The sequence below is a fragment of the Leptodactylus fuscus genome, chromosome 9, assembly GCF_031893055.1.
Source record: "Leptodactylus fuscus isolate aLepFus1 chromosome 9, aLepFus1.hap2, whole genome shotgun sequence".
NCBI classification, from domain to species: domain Eukaryota; kingdom Metazoa; phylum Chordata; class Amphibia; order Anura; family Leptodactylidae; genus Leptodactylus; species Leptodactylus fuscus.
In genome coordinates, this window is record NC_134273.1 from 22,731,929 (window position 1) to 22,758,111 (window position 26,183).

General features: G+C 42.6%; 1 protein-coding gene across 1 annotated transcript in view; it reads left to right on the forward strand.

Annotated features, from left to right (window-relative positions):
- The window catches only part of BRINP2 (BMP/retinoic acid inducible neural specific 2), a 230,714-nt gene that overhangs the window by 172,820 nt on the left and 31,711 nt on the right, over window positions 1-26,183 (forward strand). Inside the window, exon 5 of the mRNA XM_075287107.1 lies at window positions 20,804-20,909. Within this exon, the coding sequence (XP_075143208.1) occupies window positions 20,804-20,909 (106 nt within the window). The remainder of the gene's footprint in view (window positions 1-20,803; window positions 20,910-26,183) is intronic.

A 26,183-nucleotide genomic window follows, 5' to 3' on the forward strand; every position in this document is an offset into this window, starting at 1 on the left:
GTGACCAGCCATTGTTTGCTTTGTGAATTGTTGTCTGTCAAGGATATGTATCTTTATGTTTAGCTTTTTTGCTGCCTGAGGATGACAGAAATTTCCCCCCCCCCCCCGGGAGGAGGGGGCAGGACGGAGGGGGCGGGGTGGACGGGACGGCGTTAGCAGGCAGAGAGCAGGCAGGGAGAGGACCTGCTCTCTGCTAAGCGTGAGGGGAGGCCGCTGGAGCAGCGCTGCGTCCACAGGTCCTGCCCAATCCACCGCTCACTTCCCGTGCCGGGCTGCCGAGACGGTGATGCTAATCCAGTCCAGGGCAGATTTTCCTGGACTGGCTTAGGTTAGCAAAAATGCCCCCCCGGGGCCCTGGCATAGCGCCGCCTGAAGCGGTTGATTCAGGTCGCCTCATGAGAGGTGCGGCGCTGTGTCCATCCACTCATGGGTGTCACCGAATGATTAGCTTTTCAAGACAATATGGCTTAGTGATATTTTATGTTATTGTATAACCTTTATGTGTCCTTGTGTGGCAGCCATTGTTTGCTTTGTGAACTGTTGTCTTGTCAAGGATATGTATCTTTATGTCCCCTGTTGTCCACGCATGGGTGCCACCAAATGATTAGCTTTTCAAGACAATACGGTTTAGTCATATCTTATGTTATTGTATAACCTTTATGTGTTTATCTGTGGCCCCCACTGTTTCTTTCGCGAAACGCTGCCTGTCAAGGATTTTCTTATTATGACATGATAGTGTATTGAATTCATTTCATGAGACATTGCCGAACCGGACACATCAGTAGGACTAGATAAAAAATAAACAAATCATTTTATAACGCAGGAGGCGTCCTTCAAACTTGATAAAAACGAGAAAAACATGATTTGATATGTACAAAAAAAGATCAATATCTTCTTAAAGAATATTGAAAGATGAGGACTGTGGATGAACTACAATACTCCACGCCTTATAGCGATGCCATACACCGGCCGGGCACAGTGAAGTCTGTTGGAGGTCTACGTCTTACTCTTCAATATGGGAGTCAGCACTACAAAGACGTAGCGTGTCATTGATGTAAAATGAAGCACAGGAGGAAGATGGGATGAGTGATGGTCATTAATGATTCAGCCCTAGCAGATATAATCATTGAAGTAGTGTATATTAGCGCGGTGCTGATTAAGGCTCCTTGGAAAAGAACGGCGAAACTTATGAAGCCTCGGGCTAATGAACTCCAGTTGGGCCTCGTCAATAATAGCACGCCGTCTTAAAAGAGACTGCAGAGTGAGCGCACTGATGTCTAAGAGCGCTAATTTGATCATAGTTAGTAACATAGCTATGCAGTCGTGAGCACGTTGCCCTCCCATGTTTGATCGTAGCCTGAGTTACAGCAAGCCGCAGCTATGGGTCATAAAGAAAGAGGTGGTGATCTGAGGACACGAGATATGAGCCCGGAGGGAGTCTGGGTTTTTTTGTGTTTACTGTTTTAAGCACTTATAAACCGAAGAAAGAAAAAAATAAAAACCGCCACGGCATTTTCCTTGATGTATTGTCTTGAAGGGGTTTTCTGAGGTATCTTGGGAAGCGGTATGAAAAAATAGTGATATATGTATTAATCATAACGGTATGTTTTCCTAGAGGCTGTTACTTGGCGGTAATGCGAAATGTAGATAATTTTCTCTTGCTAATACCTTTCACCTATGTGTTGTACGAGTTTATGAGAAAAGAAATTTTCAATAACCAACGTGGACGGACGGGGAAGGGAGGAGAATTTCGGAAATAAAAGAAAGCTATTATATTAAATTGTGTATCACTGTAGGCTTCTTGTTATTGTATGTTTAATATAATATATCATCGTAATTCCAAGAAGTCTTCTACTCCGGTCTTTAAGGAAAAAATTCTTGGTAACCAAATCCTTTGATAGGCTCATGTTAATGAGGTCCGTACGTTTTTTTTTTTTTTGAGCAATAGGGATCGGGAAAGATTGGAAATTTCACGATCGGGATCGGCTGGGAAGTGATCGAAAATCGGATTTTGAAATCTCAAGACTGGCTCATTGCTACTGTATATATAATATTCAATTAGGGTTGAGCGATCAGGATTAAGAAAGATCGGATCCCGATCGGCGATCGAGCAAATTTCACGATTTCGGAATCGGCTGGAAAATGATCGGAAATCGGATTTTAAAGTCGATCCTGAAATCTCAAGATCGGCTCCCAACGTCAATCTTGGTGCCAAAATCCGCTGTACCCCCCCCCCCCCCCTCCCCTGTGTGAACTCAGCCTGAAACCGCATCAGATTTTCAAAGTCTCTGTTGAAAATATGGTGCAAAGTTTTGGTCCAATGTCCAGAATTTTGGTGCACGGTTTTGTACATCAAACTCCAACCACTTTTCAACAAGCCCCACCCACCCCAGACCAAGCATAGAAACTGTTAGAAAGTGTTTAAAATACATAGAAAATGATATATAAATCACATATGTAAGTTTTTGGCACCGATGACACCAGAATTTGGTGCATTTTTTGTTAGCTTGTCTGCCCTATAGCATGTATCATCTATCCATTTATAACCACATGCAGGACACAGAATCCACAAAACCACATCTATATCATAGAGTCTATGTATAGGCTGACATACACTTAAACCTAGGATATCTATATGTATCATATGAAGTCTACTTGTCGGATTAATACTCTTATGTATACAAAAAGTACACAAATATAACTTAGGGAAGCTCCAGAGCCACATCCTCCGACATGTCCATATGGGATGACTCTTCCCACTCTACAGTCCACCGTAAAATCACGTAATAGTGTGTACATATCTGTGTATCAATGTAATATTCCATTCCATTAAAAATGATGCATGTTTAATGGCCACCATAACTTTACTTGGCCCACATTTTTTGTGACAAGTTTCACTTTTTTGGAAAAGTTTATTAAACCTACCTTTGCAATTTTTTCCGCAGAGAAGCATTGTCATGTATACAGCGAAGACGAGACTAGATCTTTAGCTCAGCAGTATACCAGACTTCATGTATCTGCTCCAGTATGGCTGATGTATAGATATTGTATCTAGAGGGATATTCCTAAAAAATGAATAATTCTAACCCATACATGTGCTGCAAAAGTTGTCAGAGATATTTTATTTACTTTTTGACTACAAAGCCTTGTCAGTCATCGTGTGACATATGGAAAGCATAAACTGAGAAGTATAGGAAGAATACAAACTGCTTGAAAATGTATGGCCTTAAAGGGATCAGCTGTGATTGACTGGCCAGTTTCAATATACAAAGATGAGACAGTCCCTTTAAATGAACCTATCATGATGAACAAGCCGTCCAGTCTAGAGACAGCATGTTATAGAGCAGGAGGAGCTGAGCGGATTGATATATGGTTTTGTGGGAAAAGGATCAAGAGAACTTATAAAATTACAGTCAGAGTTTAGGAGTCCAGTGGGCGGGCCTAATCAGTGATTGACAGCGATCTGTGTGCATGCTTGCACAGGAAAGGGGTCACAGGGGTCCGATCTCCATTGAACTTCAATCAATACGTCCTGGAAAACCCCTTTAACTGCAGCATTTATTTTTTTTAGCTATTTTTACACACAACTGTGACATTTTATCAGACAAATCATGTTATCCAGAAAATCTTTTCATCTGTATATATTATATCTGAAATGGACACCACCTATCGATGAATATTTTTCACCCACATCTTCAAAAACAAAGTGTTAGGGGTAAAAGACAAAGCGGGAGACAATAAATCAGCCTGTAGCTTACCTGTGTGTCATTTATTGTTATTATGATTGATCTCCGAGCAGACGAAATATTCTGTATTCTAATAAGATGGCGGAGTGACACCTGGAAAATAATACATAATGAATTGCGCTGTTCACGAAACCCATTAGAGAGCTGGCATAATACACATTGCTGTGCAAACTGACACGTAATAATACCGCCGTGTCAGAACGGGTGAGCGGTGATTTAGGATTATTTATTAGTAATGTACATTCTGGATTATCAGAGACACAATGTACGGTACTATTTACTGCAGTGCATATGGGGCCGATTGCAAATATGTACATAGTATTAAATCATTGCGCTTATCTAGAGGGGATGAGCTGAGACATATTCCATGCTATACCCTAGTACTCAGGCATGACGTTACCTATAGTGTTCACAATCAGTATGTCTTTGGAGTATGGGAGGAAATCCACGTAAACACGGGGAAAACAGAAAAACTCCTTGCAGATGTTGTCCTTGACAGGATTCGAACCCAGGACTCCCAGCTAACCACTGAGCCACCATATAGCCACCACAGCGAAACCATTTTTTTTTTTAACTGGACACAAAGTCAGACATGCAGGACTTTGTGTCCAGTTAAAAAAAAAAAAAAAAACGGTTTCGCTGCGGAGAGGCAGAAGACGCACACGGCGGTCATTTTGCAAACCCATCAAGTGAATGGGTTTGAAAACTGACTGCCGGGTTTCCATCTCCTGTCCAGTTTCTTGAGTAGAAGATGGAAACCCGCAAAGCAGAGACCGAGCACAGGTGTAAACCCGCCCTCATCTGACCACAATTGTGTCTGGTCTTCAAAAGATCTTCATCTTCACCCATCATTATTATGTTGGTGTACTTGAGCATACTGCTTAAAGGAGTTGTCCAAGAATTGCCAAAATTGGGAAATAAATTTGATAAAATAAATGGAAAATAACCTTTAATCTTCAAATCCAGCTCAGCGGCTTCCTTGGCCCTTGACTGGTCTTTTGCTTCCTTCCTTGCACTGATGAATGTCACCACTTCAATGCATCATAACTGCAGGACACCAAAGTGGCAATACTGGGGCAGCCATATATTGAACTGGTGTCAAATTTTACAAAATCCCAGCCAATCCTTACAATATCAATGGGACACATATGGAGATGCTCAAGTCATAGTTTGAAGCTCCTGGGTCACAGTACAAGATCTGCAAAAGACCCCCAAGTTAGCATGTGTTATTTCTAATACTAGTGTCTTCTTCTTGACTTGGTGTCTTATGGCAGATTTGAGCCCCATTGGCTACCGGGACTGCTGCTACACTCTATAGCTACACCTCATTGGAGTTGAAATGTTTTAGCAAGGACCGGGCTTCCTTGGCTTCTGCAAGCGTCTCTCTAAGACCTTCTTGTGTAAATAGTGTTGTCCTTCATAATTCTTACCCACATGTAAGATATATGTCATCTGGAGAACTCATGTTTCTTGTAGAAAGCTGGAAATTTATTGAAATCTTCGTTAAGGTACATACAGGGAAAATACCAAATAGATGCCCCATCTGTCAGTCCATGTGTCTGTCTTAAAGGTGTCATGCAAGACGTCTCAGTAATCTTCCATGTGTGTTCATATGTGCTCATGTCTGTCCATCATTCAGGACATGACAAAGGTCATGACATAGATGACATAAGATATGACATAGGTGTGTATTAGATACTAAGATGTTCTTGGAAAACTTCTGCTATAGCATCTACATACCCATGACATACCCTTGTGTACAAGATAGCAGTGGTATATAGTTAATAGAGATGAGCGAGTAGTGTTCGATCGAGTAGGTGTTCGATCGAATACTACGGTATTCGAAATACTTGTACTCGATCGAACACTACTAGCTGTTTGAAGTTTAAGGTTCGATGCAGAACCAGCGTTGATTGGCAGAATGCTATACATTCTGCCAATCAACGCTGGTTCTTCTCTTACCTTTAGAAGTCTTCTCCGTGCAGCGTCCCCGCGGCGTCTTCTGGCTGGAATTCACTCTGCCTAGGCATCCGGCGCAGTCGGCTCTGCTCAGGCGTCGGGCCGGGCAGAGCCGACCGCGCAAGCGCAGTCGGCTCTGCCTAGGCCCCGATGCCTAGGCAGAGCGAATTCCAGCCGGAAGACCCTGTGGGGGTGCTGCGCCGGGAGAAGACTTCAAGGGGAATCCAGCCCGACCGTCACTCGTGGACTTGGTAAGTATAATTTTATCGAATTTTGCGTATCCCTGAAACGAGCATTTCCCCCATAGACTATAATGGGGTTTGAAATCCGTTCGAACAGCCGAACAGTGTGCTGCTGTTCAGATCAGATTTCGAACCTTGGACATTTTAGTGTTCGCTCATCTCTAATAGTTAACTCTTTATATTTCATTCACATGAATATCGTAACTTATGATATTACTTAACACCGGTTACGAAAAATATTTGAAGCCAAGCTACATGAGCGCTATAGCTCCTTTAATCTAGCGATCACAAGCGTATCGACTTAGTAACCCCACGGGCAACATCTTCTCAATGATACTTTGTCAGGAGATTTTCACTTATGCCCATACCCTTTAATAATCCATTTCACGGACATGGCAGTGACCTTCTGCTATGCGTTTGTTACTCATTAAGATGTAGGAGTGATTCACGAAGGGTTAAAGAAAGCCTGCGAGAGATGATTGGGGATGGGGCGGAAGCAAATGAGTATGCGGTATGGAAATTGTGCTGAAATGAGGCCTAAAATGTGAGACGGGGCAGCATGACTAAGAGATTTTCATGTGCATTTCACTTTGAATTTGATTAAACTGATACCACCGCCATCATCTGCTCAGATAGATTATGTGGCGTGTCTTCGTCCGCCTTTGCTGTGCCATCCTGGCACCGTCTACTGCTATTTTTTATCATCACTGCTTAATCATATAACTAGCAAAAAAAGGTTAATCTGTGTTTCTGATCGTCCATGCCATCTGCGTGGTAGTAAGTGCTCAGATTTACATCTTTTGACCATTTGGCCCCATAGCATCAGTCTTGGTGGAGTTTGGCTTTGGGAATCGGGCGTGCATAACAATTCTGAGCATAATGATTTCCAGTGTACAGCCTGAGTTATGCAATGTCAAACAGAAGGTGAACAGAAGAAAAATTGCATAACAACGCAAGGACATCCCGAGCTCTGGAGACGTAGGGCCTTTTTAATAGGAACTAGTGCCGGCACCGGGTGGAGGAGATGCCCAAAGGAACCAGAAAACTGCATTCATTTTCTAACCCGTACAACTGATTTGTTGGGGCCATGTGCACTTTTTCGTTACTTGGTTTATTAGTATGATACTCCGTATTCTTATATGTTTACTATGAGATTCTACATTAGAATTGTAAATAAGTTTTCCTATATATTTTAATGCACCAAGTCCAGGCTTGGACCACAATTGGAATCAACTTGGTGTCCAATGTCAACTAACGTGGGCGGGAAGCCCATTCAATGGCTCCCATTATTGCTCTGGATCAATGGTAGGGAACCTTTGGCTACTGTGAAACTACAACTCCCATCATGCTCCATTCACTTCCATGGGAGTTTCAAGAACAGCAGAACAAGTATGCATGCTGGGAGTTGTAGTTTGGCAACAGCTGGAGAGCTGTACGTTCCCTACCCCTGCTTTGGATCATTGGGTTGGAGCAAGGGATGTTGGCTTTGGTAACGTTAACCATACACATTAGATTAATGTAAGGAACTGACAATTTTGGCAGGACTGGATGACCATCTAATGTGCCTGCCAAATTACCCATGATGACATACAATGGAAAAGGGATTAGGATTTCGGAGTTCAAGGGCACAGGCGTAACTATAAAGGTCAACAGGCCCAGAAGCCAAGGGGGCACACAGGTCACCCCCAACCACACTAGGACTTCTTTGATCTCCTCTCTGATTTCCTTTGATGGCTGTCAATCTGTGCATCGTACATGTATTCCCCCTGCCCTCTGGTGCACTGGAGTGAGATTTATGATAAACAGCCTTCCACTGTCAGAAAGGAGTAAATTAACTCTTTTATGGCAAAAATAGCATTTGGTCAGCAGCATATAGTAAAGGAGGGATTCTATGGAGAGAGGCTGTGGCTCAAAAAGGGGTTTGATTACTATGTGGGGCACGAATATTGGATAGGAATGATGGGGAGCTTGTGTGCATAGAGATATTATAAACACGTGTTAATGGTGGGCTCAGATAGAGAGGGGAAGGATGTAAACACTGCTACAATGTATTGGTGGGATACGGCTGTTGGTCTTGCAGATGGGCCCAATCTGAGCTTTTGCATCAGGACCTTTAGTAGATAGATAGATAGATAGATAGATAGATAGATAGATAGATAGATAGATAGATAGATAGATAGATAGATGTGTCATTGTATCAGCCCGCACAGGGCATTCCTATTGTTTGTTCTATTACCATAGTACTTTCACTGGTTGCCCCCGTGTCCAGGGTACAGTCGCTCTCCATACACATTCACTTACTTTTTAGCATGCAGATACTCTTAAATATAGTCCAAATTCTGCAATTTCTTTTGTAATGCTCCGACTCCTCCACGCTCCTCAAATAGTTACAAACCAATTTTCTTTCTTTCGTCCTTACATCCTCTTTGTACTCCTGACCCTTCCTTATGATTTCATGCACCAATCCCATCAACAATTCAGCAGAGGTGACGCTTGTACAAATCCCATTGCTATCAATGCTTTGTCTCTAGACTTGCAATTTTGAGCTTGCTTCTTATGGAGATATCCAATAAACCAGACGGTTCTTATTGTTCTTACCTATGATCATAAGAGATGAGCGCTACCTTCATTTTATATTCATCTCGCCGCAATCAATCCTCATCCACTAGATGTTCTTCAAGGTTCCTTGTAAAACTGTGTTTAATGTTACATGGGGAACAATGGTCACGGATACAAAAGGTGCTGAGTAGCGCAGACATCAGTAAATACACAGTAGTTCTAATTTTATCAGCCATTGTTCCCGGGCTTCATCAGAATGCCTCTTCGTAACCTCTTCTGACCTCTCGCAGAGGACACGTTCTTCTCCAGGTGGTGATGGACACTTCGTCGAGTTCATCTTCTTCCACCTTTGGTCACCGTCCAATATTTTGACATCTTTATCTGGGCTGTCTAGAACTTGCTGACATCTCACATCCTTATGGTTTAGTGGAAAAGCTTCGACACACAAAACTCTCTCAATACATCGTCTTTAGTGGAGTCTATCATACTGGTAATTCACCATCTGTTGTCTACATCATTGTTCTTTATGAGTTGGCACGCTACAGCACGCTTTACTAGTTTGCATTACTGCACAGTTGAAAAAAACAAACATATGTAGACAATAGGTGTGTGTTTACAGTACTGTGCAAAAGTTTTAGGCATGCACAGAAAATGTTGCGATTTACAAAATGCAAAAAGTAGAAGGGTTATTAGCAAAATGGAGTGAATGAAGGGAAGAGAGATCTAAATCCCATCAATAGTTGGTGTGACCAGACTTTGGAGGAAGAGTCCCTGAAGTCATGATCCCGCCCCCACAGTTATAGCTCTGATCTCAACATCATCCAGTCTGTCTGGGATGACATGAAGAGACAGAAGTATTGGAGCAAGCCTACATCCACTGAAGATCTGTGCTTAGTTCTCCAAGATGGCGGGAATAACAAATGGTACATAGTAGGTGGTGGTCCTGTAACAGATTTCGCATTGGGACCCAGAAGCTTTAAGTCATGCCTCACTTATGGTGAATTCTGCTTGATGACACCCATTGAGGAGGCAGAAAAAAAATTTGCAAATTGGAATTGAACTCTGACATGGAATTTGGTGAAGCAGAAAACTAAAGCAGCATTCACAATTATGCCGCTGTCAACCCCGGGGTTTCCATCCTAAACCCCGTGAAAACTGGACAGGGGACGGCTTGCCGGCAGTCAACTTTAAAACCCATTCAATTGAATGGGTTTTTACAGATGACAACCAGTGCCCGTATGCAGCCTCTCCACCTGGAAACCAATTTTTTTTCACGGACACAAAGTCGGACATGCAGGACAAAAACAGTTTCCTGGCACAGAGGCCACATATGCCCAATGGCAGTCACCTTTACGAACCCATTCAATTGAAAGGTTTTAAAGCTGACCACCAGCAAGCCGTCCCCTGTCCAGTTTCCATCCTAAACCCCAGGGCGGACAGCAGCGGTAGCATGAACATCTCCTAAAGTTTCAAATTTCTGAAACCTGGTGAACCCTCTGTAAGAGAAAAAAGTGTCTTTGTTCCCCATTGTAGCCAAGGTTTTCGGATCTTAAGGCACCATCAATGGTTGGTATAAGCAACAAAGACTTGTTTTAGACTGTTCTGATTAATCTGCCTATATAGTTTTGTGAACCATTTTTTGGCTATATGTAAGTAAGGAGCTTCCATTGTTTCAGGGGGGGTTACATATTATCTCCCCACTATAGCCAGAGGCATACCTTCAAGTTCCTAGGCTCGAATATGAAATCTGTAACAGGGCTCCTCAGTATGTGACATTTATAATGATGGAGTCTCCTTAGGTAGCAGAGGACCCTTTAAGACCCCTTAGTCTCCAGAGCCCATGTATGACTGCTACCCCAGCACCCCCTGTAGCTGGCCCTAAATAGCAATTACCCAACTGGGAAGAGACAGATAGACTGGAAACTTGTGCAAATTGCATTCAATCTAACGGCAATATTGTACAACATCAACGTCTTATAGCAGTATTTGCAAAGATAACTGAACTCATGTTACATAGGAGGTCTTTTGGTTCTCTTAATCCCACTAAATTATAACCTTCATGGTTATCAGAATTAATGTGGCATTCTCACAATTGATATGCATCACCTACAATTCATACTTGCTATACCAAATTTGGGGCATTAAAGGGGTATTCCCACGTCGCATACTCACCACTCTGCGCTGCTGTAAATTCTTCTTTCTTCCTGCTTTGTTGCGTCATTGGTGGGCGGGGTTACATATGCAAAGCCAGCGGCGGTGCCGGCGGTGCCGCTGGACCTGCATTCGCGCTCATAGATGGTGAGACCAGTCAGTTCTCCAGCCTTCACAATGCAATACAGACCCGGCATCCGCTGTAATAGAGAGGCGGATGCCGGGTAGTGTTAGACGCCGACACATGTGCCTGCAACAGGAGCGATGCTGCTAATCCGGAGGGGGGGGGGGGGGCGGCGGAGGAATAGCAGCATCGCTCCTGCCACTGCTGGCCTCATGCAGGGCAGGAGCGTGGCGATGTTGCAGGCACCGTGTCAGCGTCTAACACTACCCGGCATCCGCCTCTCTATTACAGCGGATGCCGGGTCTATATTGGCGGCTCCTTCCCCCAAAATACAAACTACCCCCCTCCTCCTCCAGGCTCACTCCCGTGCACTTAGCCTCTCCTCCTTCCCCCCTGCATCAGATACATCACTTGACTTATGACCAGATAAGTTAAGGGATGTGTCAACAGAGAAATGAATAAAGTAAGATAGTGGACAAACAAAGCAGTTTTGCTGAAGCAGTGTATTTAGGAAAAGTCTTACATTCACATTATCAAGCAGTACAGATAGGATCCTTGTGATGGGACAACCTTTTTAAACCCTGTTCCCGGGAATGTTTCCACTTTTGTTTGGTTTGCAAAACATTGCCCCTTCTGCAGTCTTGGTTTGTGGGATTGTCCTGCCAAAACTAGAACTGTTGCCAAGTATCCACAGATAAATGTCACTTCTGGGACCCCCATAATCCACTGCAACAGACTCCCAAGCCCACCATGTCTCCTTACTACACACTTATGGTCAGGAGTTGAAATACAGTACAATGGAGGTCAATCTTGCCCAGAGCCTCCTATATGTTGACTATGGAGCTTACAAGGACCACACTGGTTAGACAGTCCAGGTATGTATGGACAAAAGCAACAGTTCTCTTATTTCTAGGAGGCGTAGGAGAGGAACATCATAGTGCAAAGTTCTGAAATTTAAGTTGGGAGAGCCAACAAGTCCAATGAAATTTGCTACAACTTAAAATGATTATTCATATACAATGAAAAAAAAAATCTAAGGTGCCCAAAAATCATTGGTCATGGCCAATGGGGAAAATTTTGCCTTGTCAATTTTTGCATAAATGATATATGTTTGTTTCCAGAATAGGGAGCGTGAAGGGGCTGGGCCATGACATTGCCAGATTTATTAACATTTATACCAAAAATCGGGAGTAAATGATGCTGGAAATCTGTGCCGGCTATGAGCTGGTGTGTATTATCCTCCATCTTATTTATGACAAGGCCTGCTCCTCTTCATATATAAGGCATAATCTCTGCCGGCGATGGGACTGGCGGGGATAACATCGGTCTTAATAAATCTCCTCCTGTGAATATGACAAGGTCTGATATATCTCTATGTATAGCCTGCAGCCAGTACATGGTTAATTCTCCCGCTTTAGACAGAGAACCATTTAAGTATTTTAATATTAGGTTCTCTGTATATTTTTTATTGTGTTTATTGCTATCATTAAATTATTCATGTTGCTAATGCTGCAATCCCTAATGCGCACAAATAATAACTACACTTGTTTCCTTGTGTATTTAACTACCCCAATGAGAAAGATCACCTTCTCCTCCATAAAACACGATGCCGTTGTTTCCACCATGACTCTGTTGGGTATGCGCAGTTGCTGAGCCCTAATATTTAATTTACTTTTATGTCTTTATTGTTTTCTAAAGGAAGTAATGGAAACTATTGTTTAGAAAAGGTAAAATGATCCACAAAAGAAACTCATGTAATAGACTTCTGGATTTTTTAGCGAATTACTAGTTTTTGTTACATTTGCGCCTATTCATGTTTAGAGTTGTCAGTCAGAGGATTTCTGTGATAGATAATGGAGCGACAGATGAGCCCTGAGGTTGAACACGTCATACATAATGCAGATATAAGATGTCCAACTTCAATGCAGCACTCTCAAAGAAAACCGATTCTCTTTTTGGCTGGCAGTCAGTATTTGGGCCTCTCACGATTTCCATTGAGTTTAACTTTAGGCAGACACAGGTTGAAAAGTCTTATGTCCCATTCATATGACAATTGGCACATATTGTTAATGTGTATGATGTATGCAGATGTGTCCTCCTTTCTGTGTCAGTGTGTTCCGGTGTAGATATTCAGATATGTATGTCACAAGATAAGCAGCTTTTCTAAAAAAACAAAAAAAAACAAACATGTGATATGTTGTCACAGAGTGATATGCTATCATTTTTGTGTCTATATGTAACCACCCAGTCAGGAGAGGGAATTGCAGCCTTTCAAGGCTTTTTTCCATGTGTGGTTTAATATTATGTTGAATTGGTTTCAATACAAATTGGAATCCTTAACCAATTTGGAGATAAGTTAAAGGGGTTTCCAGGATTGGGCACAAAGTCAAGGGCAGTAGGTGTAAAACTAAAAAAAGACTTACCTATCCATTTTCTCTTCCTGTTCCATTTCCCTGCTGCACCAGAAGTAGAGAGGCTTATTTGGCCGGGTAAGGAGTGATGTCACTGGTCCCTCTCCAGTGACTACTGGTCTCAGCAGTAATGTAAAGCTTTCTGCTTCTGGTGTGGCAAGCCCTGGCTCAAGAACAAAATGGGGTCAGGACTGGAACACAGCACCCTGGGGATAGATGAATTTGCCTTTTTGTTGTACACCCACCTTGGCTGTCCCTGAGTTTAAACCGAATCCTAGACAAGTGGGGATACATCCAAGTGAATAAAATGTACAATTCTGTTGAATGGTGTTCCATTTGGGAATCAGAACAACTAAGCATCTTCTGCGACCAGTCCTCCCTGCCATGTTCTTATTAAAGGGATTATAAAAGAAAGACTAATGTGTAATATATACAAGTCCCACGGGGCCCCGATCATTAGATTTTGGCTTTCTGAGATATTACTGACCCTGTTTTACTCCTATTGCTTGTCTTTAAAGTAAAGCAGAATTATCATGTGGTTGAGAGTCAGAGTATCAGCAGAAACTTCCAGCCTCCTTCTCTACACTCCCCATATTGCGGAAACGTAACTTTTTTGTTGTTGCAGATTTTGCTGCAGTTTTTTTAAGCCAAAGCCAGGCATGACTACAATGCAATGGGGAATATATACAAAGCTCTTATCCTTCTCCCTACTGCACAATCCACTTCTGGCTTCGGGTCAAAAAACTGCAACAAAATCTGAAACAAAAAAAGCTGCATTTCTGCCATGTAGGACCTCGGTCTATATCTACCGTATTTTTCGGACTATAAGACGCACTGGACTATAAGAGGAGGAAAATAGGGAAAAAAAATTTTGAAGCAAAAACTGGTAAAATATTTAATATATGGGAGTTGTAGTTTTGCAACAGCTGCAAGGCCACATTGACAGGTGACCCTGCAGCTGTACGGGGATGCAGAGAGCGTTTTTTTTGCGGGGCCAGATGTACTTTTTAGTTATACCATTTTGGGGGATATCTATTGCTTAGATCACCTTGTATTGGAAAAAAAACAGGAGGTGATTTAGAACTTTTATTTATTTCATATTTTTAAAGCTTTTTTTTTTTTTACTATTTTGTTCCCCCCGGGGGCTTGAACCTGCAGTCACTTGATCGCAAGTCCCATAGACGGCAATACAACTGTATTGCCGTCTATGGGACATTCTGTCTATTAGTATTACGGCTGGTCATAGACCCAGCCGCAATACTAATACAGCAGTGACAGGCCTGGGAGCTTCATTAGGCTCCCGGCTGTCACCCGAACAGGTCGGCTCCTGCGATACCGCCGCGCAGGAGCCGGCCTGCAACTTTACAGGTACGGGGCCGGTGGGGACCGGCCCCGGGGGAGAAGGGGCCACGGATACTGACCCGGCATCCGCTGTACTAGAGAGGCGGATGCCGGGGAGGGATAGACTCCATCACAGGTGCCGGGGCCTGAGACATCGCTACGATCCTCTGCCCTGCATGAAGCCAGCGGCGGGAGGACGGAGGAGCTGCTGCTGGCTTCATGCAGGGCAGAGGAGCGCAGTGATGTCTCAGGCCCCGGCACCTGTAATGGCGTCTATCACTTGCCGGCTTCCGCCTCTCTATTACAGCGGATGCCAGGCGCCACATTCAGACTATAAGACGCACCTTTCTTTTCCTCCAAAATTTTTGGGGAAAAAAGTGCGTCTTATAGTCCGAAAAATACGGTAGATATCAGGGCTCTGGGAGACTTGCATATTTATCCGTTGTTGAAAAAAAGTTTATTTTTTCTCTGCATAATCCCTTTAAGTCACAATTTTGTCTCACTGAAGAATATTCTGCATTTTTTGTAAAAACCTCCTAAATGGATTCAATAAACTTAGTTGCTACAAGTCTGTTTTACTTGTATGCCTAAAGTAAAAGCGTTATTTGTGAAAGTTCCATAGCAACAGATGGGATTTGCGCTTCTATCATTCTCAAACCATCATTTCCATGGAGATATGAGTGATGGGTACGAGTCTTTTTATTCCGTAAACTGTATAAATAGAAGGAGAACAAAAAGCTTGAAAAGTAGATTTTTCGATGGTATTGTTCAGCGTAAACATGAGCGTCTTACTAGTTTTAAGGATAACAGTAATTCAGTTTCATCGTCTTTCTTAGTTACGCTTGTTTGTCTCCAACATAGTACTATATATGCATTGCGGATAGGTGAACAGCGGCGGCTTATTTTATACCGTATTATTGTCGTCTAGATAGTTTAGATCTTGCGTCAAAACACTTAATGGGTGACAGTATTACAGTGATTCTGTTGTACAAAAAGTATCTTCGAGAAAAATAAACCAAGACAAGTTTAGTGGGAAGAAGTATAAAGGGCCCCATCTACTAAGACAAATCTACGACAGGGCGGTAACTTGTATGGGCCATTTGTAATACTGGTGTCTAATGGGACAGAGACACCTCAGCGGGGCCCTAGAGCAAACTTGTAATGGGGCCCCACTTTACCATGATCATCTGGGGTGGTACAGGAATTGGACAGATCATAGTGGGGGTCATTGAAGGTGTGACATAAAATATTGTGACCTAATATCCTACTCACCCGTCCGTTTCGGCACACTGTGGTTTTTCCATGTCGCGCTTGACCTTTGAAGTCAATCTGTGACCTCAGCGGTTGCAGGAAAGGATCAGGCAATGTATGTGAGTGGTCCTTTACTGGGATTCTTGAACAACCCCTTTAAGGAGTAAGTTCAGAACTTGAAAAGTATACAGTTATTTTGTTCTTTACACACAGTGATGTCACAGTGCAGACATAATACACACAGTGATGTCACAGTACAGGGATAATACACACAGTGATGTCACAGTACAGGATAATACACACAGTGATGTCACAGTACAGGATAATACACACAGTGATGTCACAGTACAGGGATAATACACACAGTGATGTCACAGTACAGGATAATACACACAGTGATGTCACAGTACAGGATAATACACACAGTGATGTCACAGTACAGAGATAATACACACAGTGATGTCACAGTACAGAGATAATACACACAGTGATGTCACAGTACAGGGATAATACACACAGTGATGTCACAGTACAGGGATAATACACACAGTGATGTCACTGTACAGGATAATATACACAGTGATGTCACAGTACAGGGATAATACACACAGTGATGTCACAGTACAGAGATAATACACACAGTGATGTCACAGTACAGGGATAATACACACAGTGATGTCACAGTACAGAGATAATACACACAGTGATGTCACAGTACAGGATAATACACACAGTGATGTCACAGTACAGAGATAATACACACAGTGATGTTACAGTACAGGGATAATACACACAGTGATGTCACAGTACAGAGATAATACACACAGTGATGTCACAGTACAGGGATAATACACACAGTGATGTCACAGTACAGGGATAATACACACAGTGATGTCACAGTACAGAGATAATACACACAGTGATGTCACAGTACAGGGATAATACACACAGTGATGTCACAGTACAGAGATAATACACACAGTGATGTCACAGTACAGGGATAATACACACAGTGATGTCACAGTACAGGGTAATACACACAGTGATGTCACAGTACAGGGATAATACACACAGTGATGTCACAGTACAGGGATAATACACACAGTGATGTCACAGTACAGGGATAATACACACAGTGATGTCACAGTACAGAGATAATACACACAGTGATGTCACAGTACAGGGATAATACACACAGTGATGTCACAGTACAGGGTAATACACACAGTGATGTCACAGTACAGGGATAATACACACAGTGATGTCACAGTACAGGGATAATACACACAGTGATGTCACAGTACAGGGATAATACACACAGTGATGTCACAGTACAGAGATAATACACACAGTGATGTCACAGTACAGAGATAATACACACAGTGATGTCACAGTACAGGGATAATACACACAGTGATGTCACAGTACAGGGTAATACACACAGTGATGTCACAGTACAGGGATAATACACACAGTGATGTCACAGTACAGGGATAATACACACAGTGATGTCACAGTACAGGGATAATACACACAGTGATGTCACAGAACAGGGATAATACACACAGTGATGTCACAGTACAGGGATAATACACACAGTGATGGCACAGTACAGGATAATACACACAGTGATGTCACAGTACAGGGATAATACACACAGTGATGTCACAGTACAGGGATAATACACACAGTGATGTCACAGTACAGGGATAATACACACAGTGCTGTCACAGTACAGAGATAATACACACAGTGATGTCACAGTACAGGGATAATACACACAGTGATGTCACAGTACAGAGATAATACACACAGTGATGTCACAGTACAGGGATAATACACACAGTGATGTCACAGTACAGAGATAATACACACAGTGATGTCACAGTACAGAGATAATACACACAGTGATGTCACAGTACAGGGAAAAAACACACAGTGATGTCACAGTACAGGGATAATACACACAGTGATGTCACAGTACAGGATAATACACACAGTGATGTCACAGTACAGGGATAATACACACAGTGATGTCACAGTACAGAGATAATACACACAGTGATGTCACAGTACAGGAATAATACACACAGTGATGTCACAGTACAGGGTAATACACACAGTGATGTCACAGTACAGGGATAATACACACAGTGATGTCACAGTACAGAGATAATACACACAGTGATGTCACAGTACAGGGATAATACACACAGTGATGTCACAGTACAGAGATAATACACACAGTGATGTCACAGTACAGGGATAATACACACAGTGATGTCACAGTACAGGGATAATACACACAGTGATGTCACAGTACAGGGATAATACACACAGTGATGTCACAGTACAGGGATAATACACACAGTGATGTCACAGTACAGGGATAATACACACAGTGATGTCACAGTACAGAGATAATACACACAGTGATGTCACAGTACAGGAATAATACACACAGTGATGTCACAGTACAGGGTAATACACACAGTGATGTCACAGTACAGGGATAATACACACAGTGATGTCACAGTACAGAGATAATACACACAGTGATGTCACAGTACAGGGATAATACACACAGTGATGTCACAGTACAGAGATAATACACACAGTGATGTCACAGTACAGGGATAATACACACAGTGATGTCACAGTACAGGGATAATACACACAGTGATGTCACAGTACAGGGATAATACACACAGTGATGTCACAGAACAGGGATAATACACACAGTGATGTCACAGTACAGGGATAATACACACAGTGATGTCACAGTACAGGGATAATACACACAGTGATGTCACAGTACAGGGATAATACACACAGTGATGTCACAGTACAGAGATAATACACACAGTGATGTCACAGTACAGGAATAATACACACAGTGATGTCACAGTACAGGGTAATACACACAGTGATGTCACAGTACAGGGATAATACACACAGTGATGTCACAGTACAGAGATAATACACACAGTGATGTCACAGTACAGAGATAATACACACAGTGATGTCACAGTACAGGGATAATACACACAGTGATGTCACAGTACAGGGATAATACACACAGTGATGTCACAGTACAGGGATAATACACACAGTGATGTCACAGAACAGGGATAATACACACAGTGATGTCACAGAACAGGGATAATACACACAGTGATGTCACAGTACAGGGATAATACACACAGTGATGGCACAGTACAGGATAATACACACAGTGATGTCACAGTACAGGGATAATACACACAGTGATGTCACAGTACAGAGATAATACACACAGTGATGTCACAGTACAGGGATAATACACACAGTGATGTCACAGTACAGGGATAATACACACAGTGATGTCACAGTACAGAGATAATACACACAGTGATGTCACAGTACAGGGATAATACACACAGTGATGTCACAGTACAGGGATAATACACACAGTGATGTCACAGTACAGGGATAATACACACAGTGATGTCACAGTACAGGGATAATACACACAGTGATGTCACAGTACAGGGATAATACACACAGTGATGTCACAGTACAGGGAAAATACACACAGTGATGTCACAGTACAGGATAATACACACAGTGATGTCACAGTGCAGGGATAATACACACAGTGATGTCACAGTACAGGGATAATACACACAGTGATCTCACAGTACAGGGATAATACACACAGTGATCTCACAGTACAGGGATAATACACACAGTGATGTCACAGTACAGAGATAATACACACAGTGATGTCACAGTACAGGGATAATACACACAGTGATGTCACAGTACAGGGATAATACACACAGTGATGTCACAGTACAGGGATAATACACACAGTGATGTCACAGTACAGGGATAATACACACAGTGATGTCACAGTACAGGGATAATACACACAGTGATGTCACAGTACAGGGATAATACACACAGTGATGTCACAGTACAGGATAATACACACAGTGATGTCACAGTACAGGGATAATACACACAGTGATGTCACAGTACAGGATAATACACACAGTGATGTCACAGTACAGAGATAATACACACAGTGATGTCACAGTACAGGGATAATACACACAGTGATGTCACAGTACAGGGATAATACACAGTGATGTCACAAGTTAGTAATAATAAACACAGCAATGTCCCAGTATATAGATAATATAGTGCCATAAGATCATGTCATTGCATTTAATATAATACAAAAGCAGTAACAAAATAATAACCACAGAACAAAAACAAAAGAATAATAAAATAATAATAAACATACGATACAAAAGTTAAGAAACTATGCGGCTTCCAAGTAGGCCAACTACCTTGGAACACAATCAGATCGCCCGCCCCGGCTTATGAATAATTAGGTGACCCCGGGAGTTGTACAGAATGCGTTTACCTTGTATGACTTGTTGTCGCTGTGACTTTTCAGTAGGTTAGTAATGAGAATGTAAAACATTCCCCTGTGATTGATAGGTGGTCACATCCTCAGCCGGCGTTTGTTTTACCCAAGGTTTTGTCAACATTTTGAAAAGCCTCATTGAATTCCTATAATTCTTCTTCTCCGTGACCTCTTAAAAGCGAGCCTTGTATCACCTTTTGTATCACTTGGTATTGTTGCGGTTATTTGCGACGTTTGCTAATTATTATTATCAAGATGCGGAACATTGCTGAATGCACTGTGTGAATGGAGGGAGATATTTAGCATTTCTTAATATGTAGGAATTTTTTTATTTTTTTTCTAGCCAGCCCATTAAAAGGCATCATTGCACAACAATGCGTAAATGAATAGGAAATTAGTCATTTATTTTCCACGGCTTTGATTTATCTATTGGGAAAAGCATACATAATTTGTGTTTAGGTCAAAGCAATGTCAGCGACTGGCAACAGACAAGTGAGATAGTCAGGGATTTGGATAATAAAGCAAACGGTTGATGTCCATAATGGCGGAAAATAATTGAATTTTATCATTGTCAGCTTGTAACGCTATGTCCATTTATATAGGTAACCGAGACGAGAACCGGTCCCCTCGGCTGCAGCAACTACGACAACCTGGACTCTGTCAGTTCCGTTTTAGTGATGGGTCCTGAGAGCAAAGTGCAGCTACTTGGTAAGAATAACATTGTATCGGCTTCGAAATTATCCGTGTTATTTAACTGATCACAGCTGTCACCGGGGAAGGCTTTTTGGAACGAGATGAGATTGGTAGATACAAAAAAAAAACAAAAAACGAAAACGCCAAAAGCGACTCTTTATAAAACTACCCAATTTCCATTTAATTACTGACCACTGCTCAGAATTCACTTGATTTACCATTCTGCTGATGACCGAATGTATATAAAAATAATCCAGTGATTCATGCAAGATGCGGAGACGGCCAGATGTGCCGTCATGTTGAATAACATTGTATTAAACTAGGCAGCACTTCATTTTAAAGGGATTGTCTGAGATGAGGAACAGCGCCACTCTCGGATTAGGCTAGATGTGGTATTGCAGCTCAGTCCTATGCACTTAAACTGTGAACACTTATCCCCGTCTTTTGTGTGTCTAATCTAAATAAAATCTTCCTTTCCATTATATCTGGGGGGGTTCTGCTACCCCCTGCAGACACATATACACATGGCGTTTCTACAACAGTCTTGATACTCCCCGCCCTGCTAGAGTTTGATGAGGTGAACGACTTATCATGAGTTAGCTTCTCATCTCTAAACAGAAATCTCTGCCAGGTCCTTGGTGGAATTTATTTTTGGCATCATTTATGCTAGAAAATTGGAGTTAATGATGATAAATCTGAGAGGTCCTAGGGTGCCACCATGGGCCCTTTAAGATATGTAGGGTAAAAAAGTCAAAAAGTTACCATTTGTATCTCCACTTTATGCCTCCACCAAACATATTATGAACCCTATTGCTACAGATACCAAGGGCATGTTCACATGGTAAAATTTGGTGCTGATTTTGGACCAATTAATCTAGGGAATCCAAGGAGGATGCCTATGATAAATTCCTCTTAATTTTCTGCCATGTGGACATACCCTTCATATAACACGCACTTTACCACTTCCTCTAACCCTTCCATAGCTCTTTTTCCACTGATTCTGGCACGGTTTGAATTTTTTTCTCTAGCCCCACCATTCCTGAGCAATCACAGTTGCTAGTTTTGGTGCCTTATAAGCCCAATAGGCTGTCACGGGGGCGATCCTAGGCTGGAGCAGGCAGATTGGCACCACCTACCTTACAGTAGAGAATCTAACTAGTATATTGGGTGCTGAAAACAACAGCATTTAGGTAGATGAACTTCACACAAAATTGCATAAACCAATCACCATTATTTAATAAATGGTGATTGGTTTACTCAATTTTGTGTGAAGTTCATCTACCTATTTGCAAGACAGGCTGGGAGCCTAACTTCACACCACGGGATCACGACTGTATCCCTACACATACTAAAAACAACAGCACTGTTCCTCATTTCAAATTAAAGGGGTTGTCCCATCACAAGGATCCTATCCATACTGCTTGTTAATGTGAATGTAAGACTTTTCCAAAATACACTGCTTCAGCAAAACTGCTTTGTTTGTCCACTATATCACTTTATTCATTTTTTTGGGACACATCCCTTGACTTTATCTGGTCATAAGTCAAGTGATGTATCTACCTGCTCTCAGGGGGGAGGGAGGAGGGGCTAAGTGCACGAGAGCGAGCCTGGGGGGGGGGGGGGTAGTTTACACTCTGGGGGGAAGGGGCCGTCAATACAATCCGGCATCCGCTGTAATAGAGAGGCGGATGCTGGGGACGGTTAGACGCTAGCACAGATGCCTGCAACATCGGTATGCTCCTGCCCTGCATGAAGCCAGCAGCAGCAGGAGCGGAATAACAGCAACTGCTGGCTTCATGCAGGGCAGGAGCATAGCGATGTTGCTGGCCTCTGTGCTGGCGTCTAACCGTCCCCAGCATCCGTCTCTCTATTACAGCGGATGCCGGGTCACATATTCACATATGCATAAGCCAAGCGGCGAGATGCTGCTGGCCCTGCGTGCGTGCTCATAGACCAGTCTAGCCTTCACAATGCGAATACAGACCCGACACCCGCTGTAATAGAGAGAGGCAGATGCCGGGTCTGTATTCGCATTGTGAAGGCTAGACTGGTTAATGAGCACGCACGCAGGGCCAGCGGCATCTCGCCGCTTGGCTTTGCATATGTGACCCCGCCCACCAATGATGCAACAAAGCCGGAAGACAGAAGATTTTGCAACAACGATGACTGGTGAGTATGCGACGTGGGACAACCCCTTTAACATAGCATAAACCTGAGAATTTTGAGAAGACCAGCTACACATCTAAGGCTAGGTTCACAACAGCGCTTAGTTTCCATTCAGGGGTTCTGTCCCTGAATCCACTTGAAACCGGGTGGACACCCAGCATACCCCATTACAGTCTACAGTCTTTTTAAGCAGATTGGGTTTCAGTTTTTGGGTCCCCAAGTGGACCACAAGAACGGAAACCCAACGCATATGGGAACCTTGAGTCTAGTCTACAGGAGTGTCCTGACTTACACTGTCAGGGATAAAGGGATCCACCTATTAAATTTTAGAGATGAGCGAACAGTAAAATGTTCGAGATTCGATATTCGTTTCGAGTAGCCCCTCAATATTCGACTACTCGAATCGAATATCGAACCCTATTATAGTCTATGGGGGGAAAATGCTCGTTTCAGGGGTAGGCAACATTCGATCAAATTACACTTACCAAGTCCACGAGTGAGGGTCGGGCTGGATCCTCCGAGAAGTCTTCTCCGTGCAGGGTCCCTGCGGCATCTTCCGGCTCTGAATTCACTCTGCCAGGTATCGGGCTTGGGCAGAGCCGACTGCGCATGCCCACACTACAAGCAGGCATGCGCAGTCGGCTCTGCCCAGGCCCGATGCCTGGCAGAGTGAATTCAGAGCCGGAAGATGCCGCGGGGAAGCTGCACGGAGAAGACTTCTAAAGGTAGGAGAAGAACCAGCGTTGATTGGCCGATTGTATAGCATTCGGCCAATCAATGCTGGTTCTGCATCGAACTTTTCCATTCGAATAGCGAGTGGTACTCGATCGAGTACGAGTATTTCGAACACCGTAGTATTCGATCGAATACCTACTCGATCGAGTACTACTCGCTCATCTCTATTAAATTTCAACATAACCAATCCTCCTGTTCCAAGAGAAGATAAACCAATGTCCGAACCAACACTGTGAACACATGCATACTTGTTGAAAAACAAAAAAAATACCGCACAGGAATTTTTTTGAGAACAGTTGGGGTTAAATGCTTTATATATTCAATACGTTTTGCAGATGGAATACTAATGTATATTGGCGAAAAGTCTACTAAAAGGATACTTTTTTGGTATCCATTTGGTTAATGATAGTCTGTGGGCACGCTAGATATGTAGGACAAGAGAATTTGTAGCATTATGCTCATTGTGCTGTTGTCATGGCCGTATTTTCTCAGCATGTTGTATATACTGACATGGTATACGGGTGCTCTAGTTCTTCAGCAGGTAGCTTTATTGTAATTCCTCCATTGCAGTTCATTAAATGTAATGTCCGCTTTCATCCTATGGCTTATTGAACATCCAATTTTCTGCTCATTATAAGAAGTCCAGTTGACACTAATGGGATTTCCATTATAAATGCATCATCTTATAATTACTGTTATACAGATATTGGTATATGACTCTACTCGGTAGATTTTACTCGTACTGTACTGCTCCATGACCTTATAGTACTTACTAGTATAAAGCAGTACTCAAGGCAGACCCCCGGACGCCCAGAGGATCGCAAGTCATCTTAATGTTGGTGTGACCTCAGGTCAAGACGATTTGTCATAAATGCTACCAGGGGTCACAGCCAGGCATGATCATGTACACAGATTCCATTACAAAGCCCCGGCTGAAATCAATAGCGGGATATCCGACAACAGTATAATTACCGCTAGGCTAGAAAGCATCATAAAAAATGGAAACTGTGCAAGAGAATTCCATGTAATGAGATTCTCTGAACATAAGAAGGAGCTGGAGGAGATGATGTTTTATGAGAGGTGACATGGAAATATATCAGGAGTTTCCTAATAAAATTCAGGTGCAGGTAAATGAAAATTTAGTAACACAAGGGAATGAAAGTCCAGTTCTGATAATGAGTTAGTACGCCAGTCAGTATTAGGTATTGTTCACACTGTCTTATTATGGATCCATCTTTGCAAAAAAGATTTTGCCGGATTCCCCTGGGAGGATCAAAGCTTTATATGGTTTCCTGCAAAGTCTAAGGAGGACCTGTCACCTCTCCTGATAGATCTGTTTTTCATAAAATAATAAAACTGGGTCATCTTTTCTTACAGTTTTGCATTGTGCGGTTCCTCTGTTATTCTTCCTACAAATTTATGATTAAATTGACAACTGGGTGTCGCCATACACAATCTGGTATAGTCAGCGCTGATTGGATAGTGTCAGTCTATTTAGGGACTAGAGACCAGTAAACTTCTTTGCAACATGTGGTGGGGGTAGCTCGGTATCAGCAATGGTCAGAAAGACAGGGGCACAAAATGTGCAGCAAACAGGTTTATTTAGAAAACATAGCACAATAAATAAATAAACCTACACTTCAAGCAAAAAAGCGATGTGAAACAAAATCCTGCTCGTCCGAGTTCTTAACCAAACTGTAACAATAAACTAACTATACTTGTGGCTTACTATCAGCCACATGAACTAACAAGTTAGCATGATCCAGTCTCACCATATTCAGACTATAGGCACAGATCCAGACACCTCCTCTCACTCCCTGGATCTGGTTCTTCAACCTTTTATGGTCCCAGTAATGATCCCAGTACCCACAGCTGGACCTGAGGCCTATTCCAGACCCTCCCTGAACCACATGTATGTCAGAAACCTGGGGCTGATATAGCAGGACTCCAGTCCTCTGCCTGTCATCTGTCACACATGCCTAGTTCATTATGAATTTACCAAAAATCTTAGGCTCAACCAAATCTAAGATTTTTGGAGTTTGTCACCACCAAATCATTATTATGCTTTTCAGATCCTAGAGTATAAAATCTGGAGGTCCAAGGGAAGTGTTTAAAAATAATAAGCGGTTTGAGTCACGTTTCCTCAACTCTCTTGTGGCAACTAATGTTCCATTGCAAGCATCTTCTGGCATCTTCCAGGCTCCTCAGTATGGTCCTCACCCCAGGGGGTCCTTCCATTGGGACTCAGCAATCACATGGGATGAGGCAGTGTTATGCCGATTGGGAAATTAAATTGACGGGTGAACCTCGTGAATAATTTGTAAATGAATCCCATGAGGTTTGCCCATATTTGGTAGGGACACCAATGAAGTCAAGAGTAGCACCATA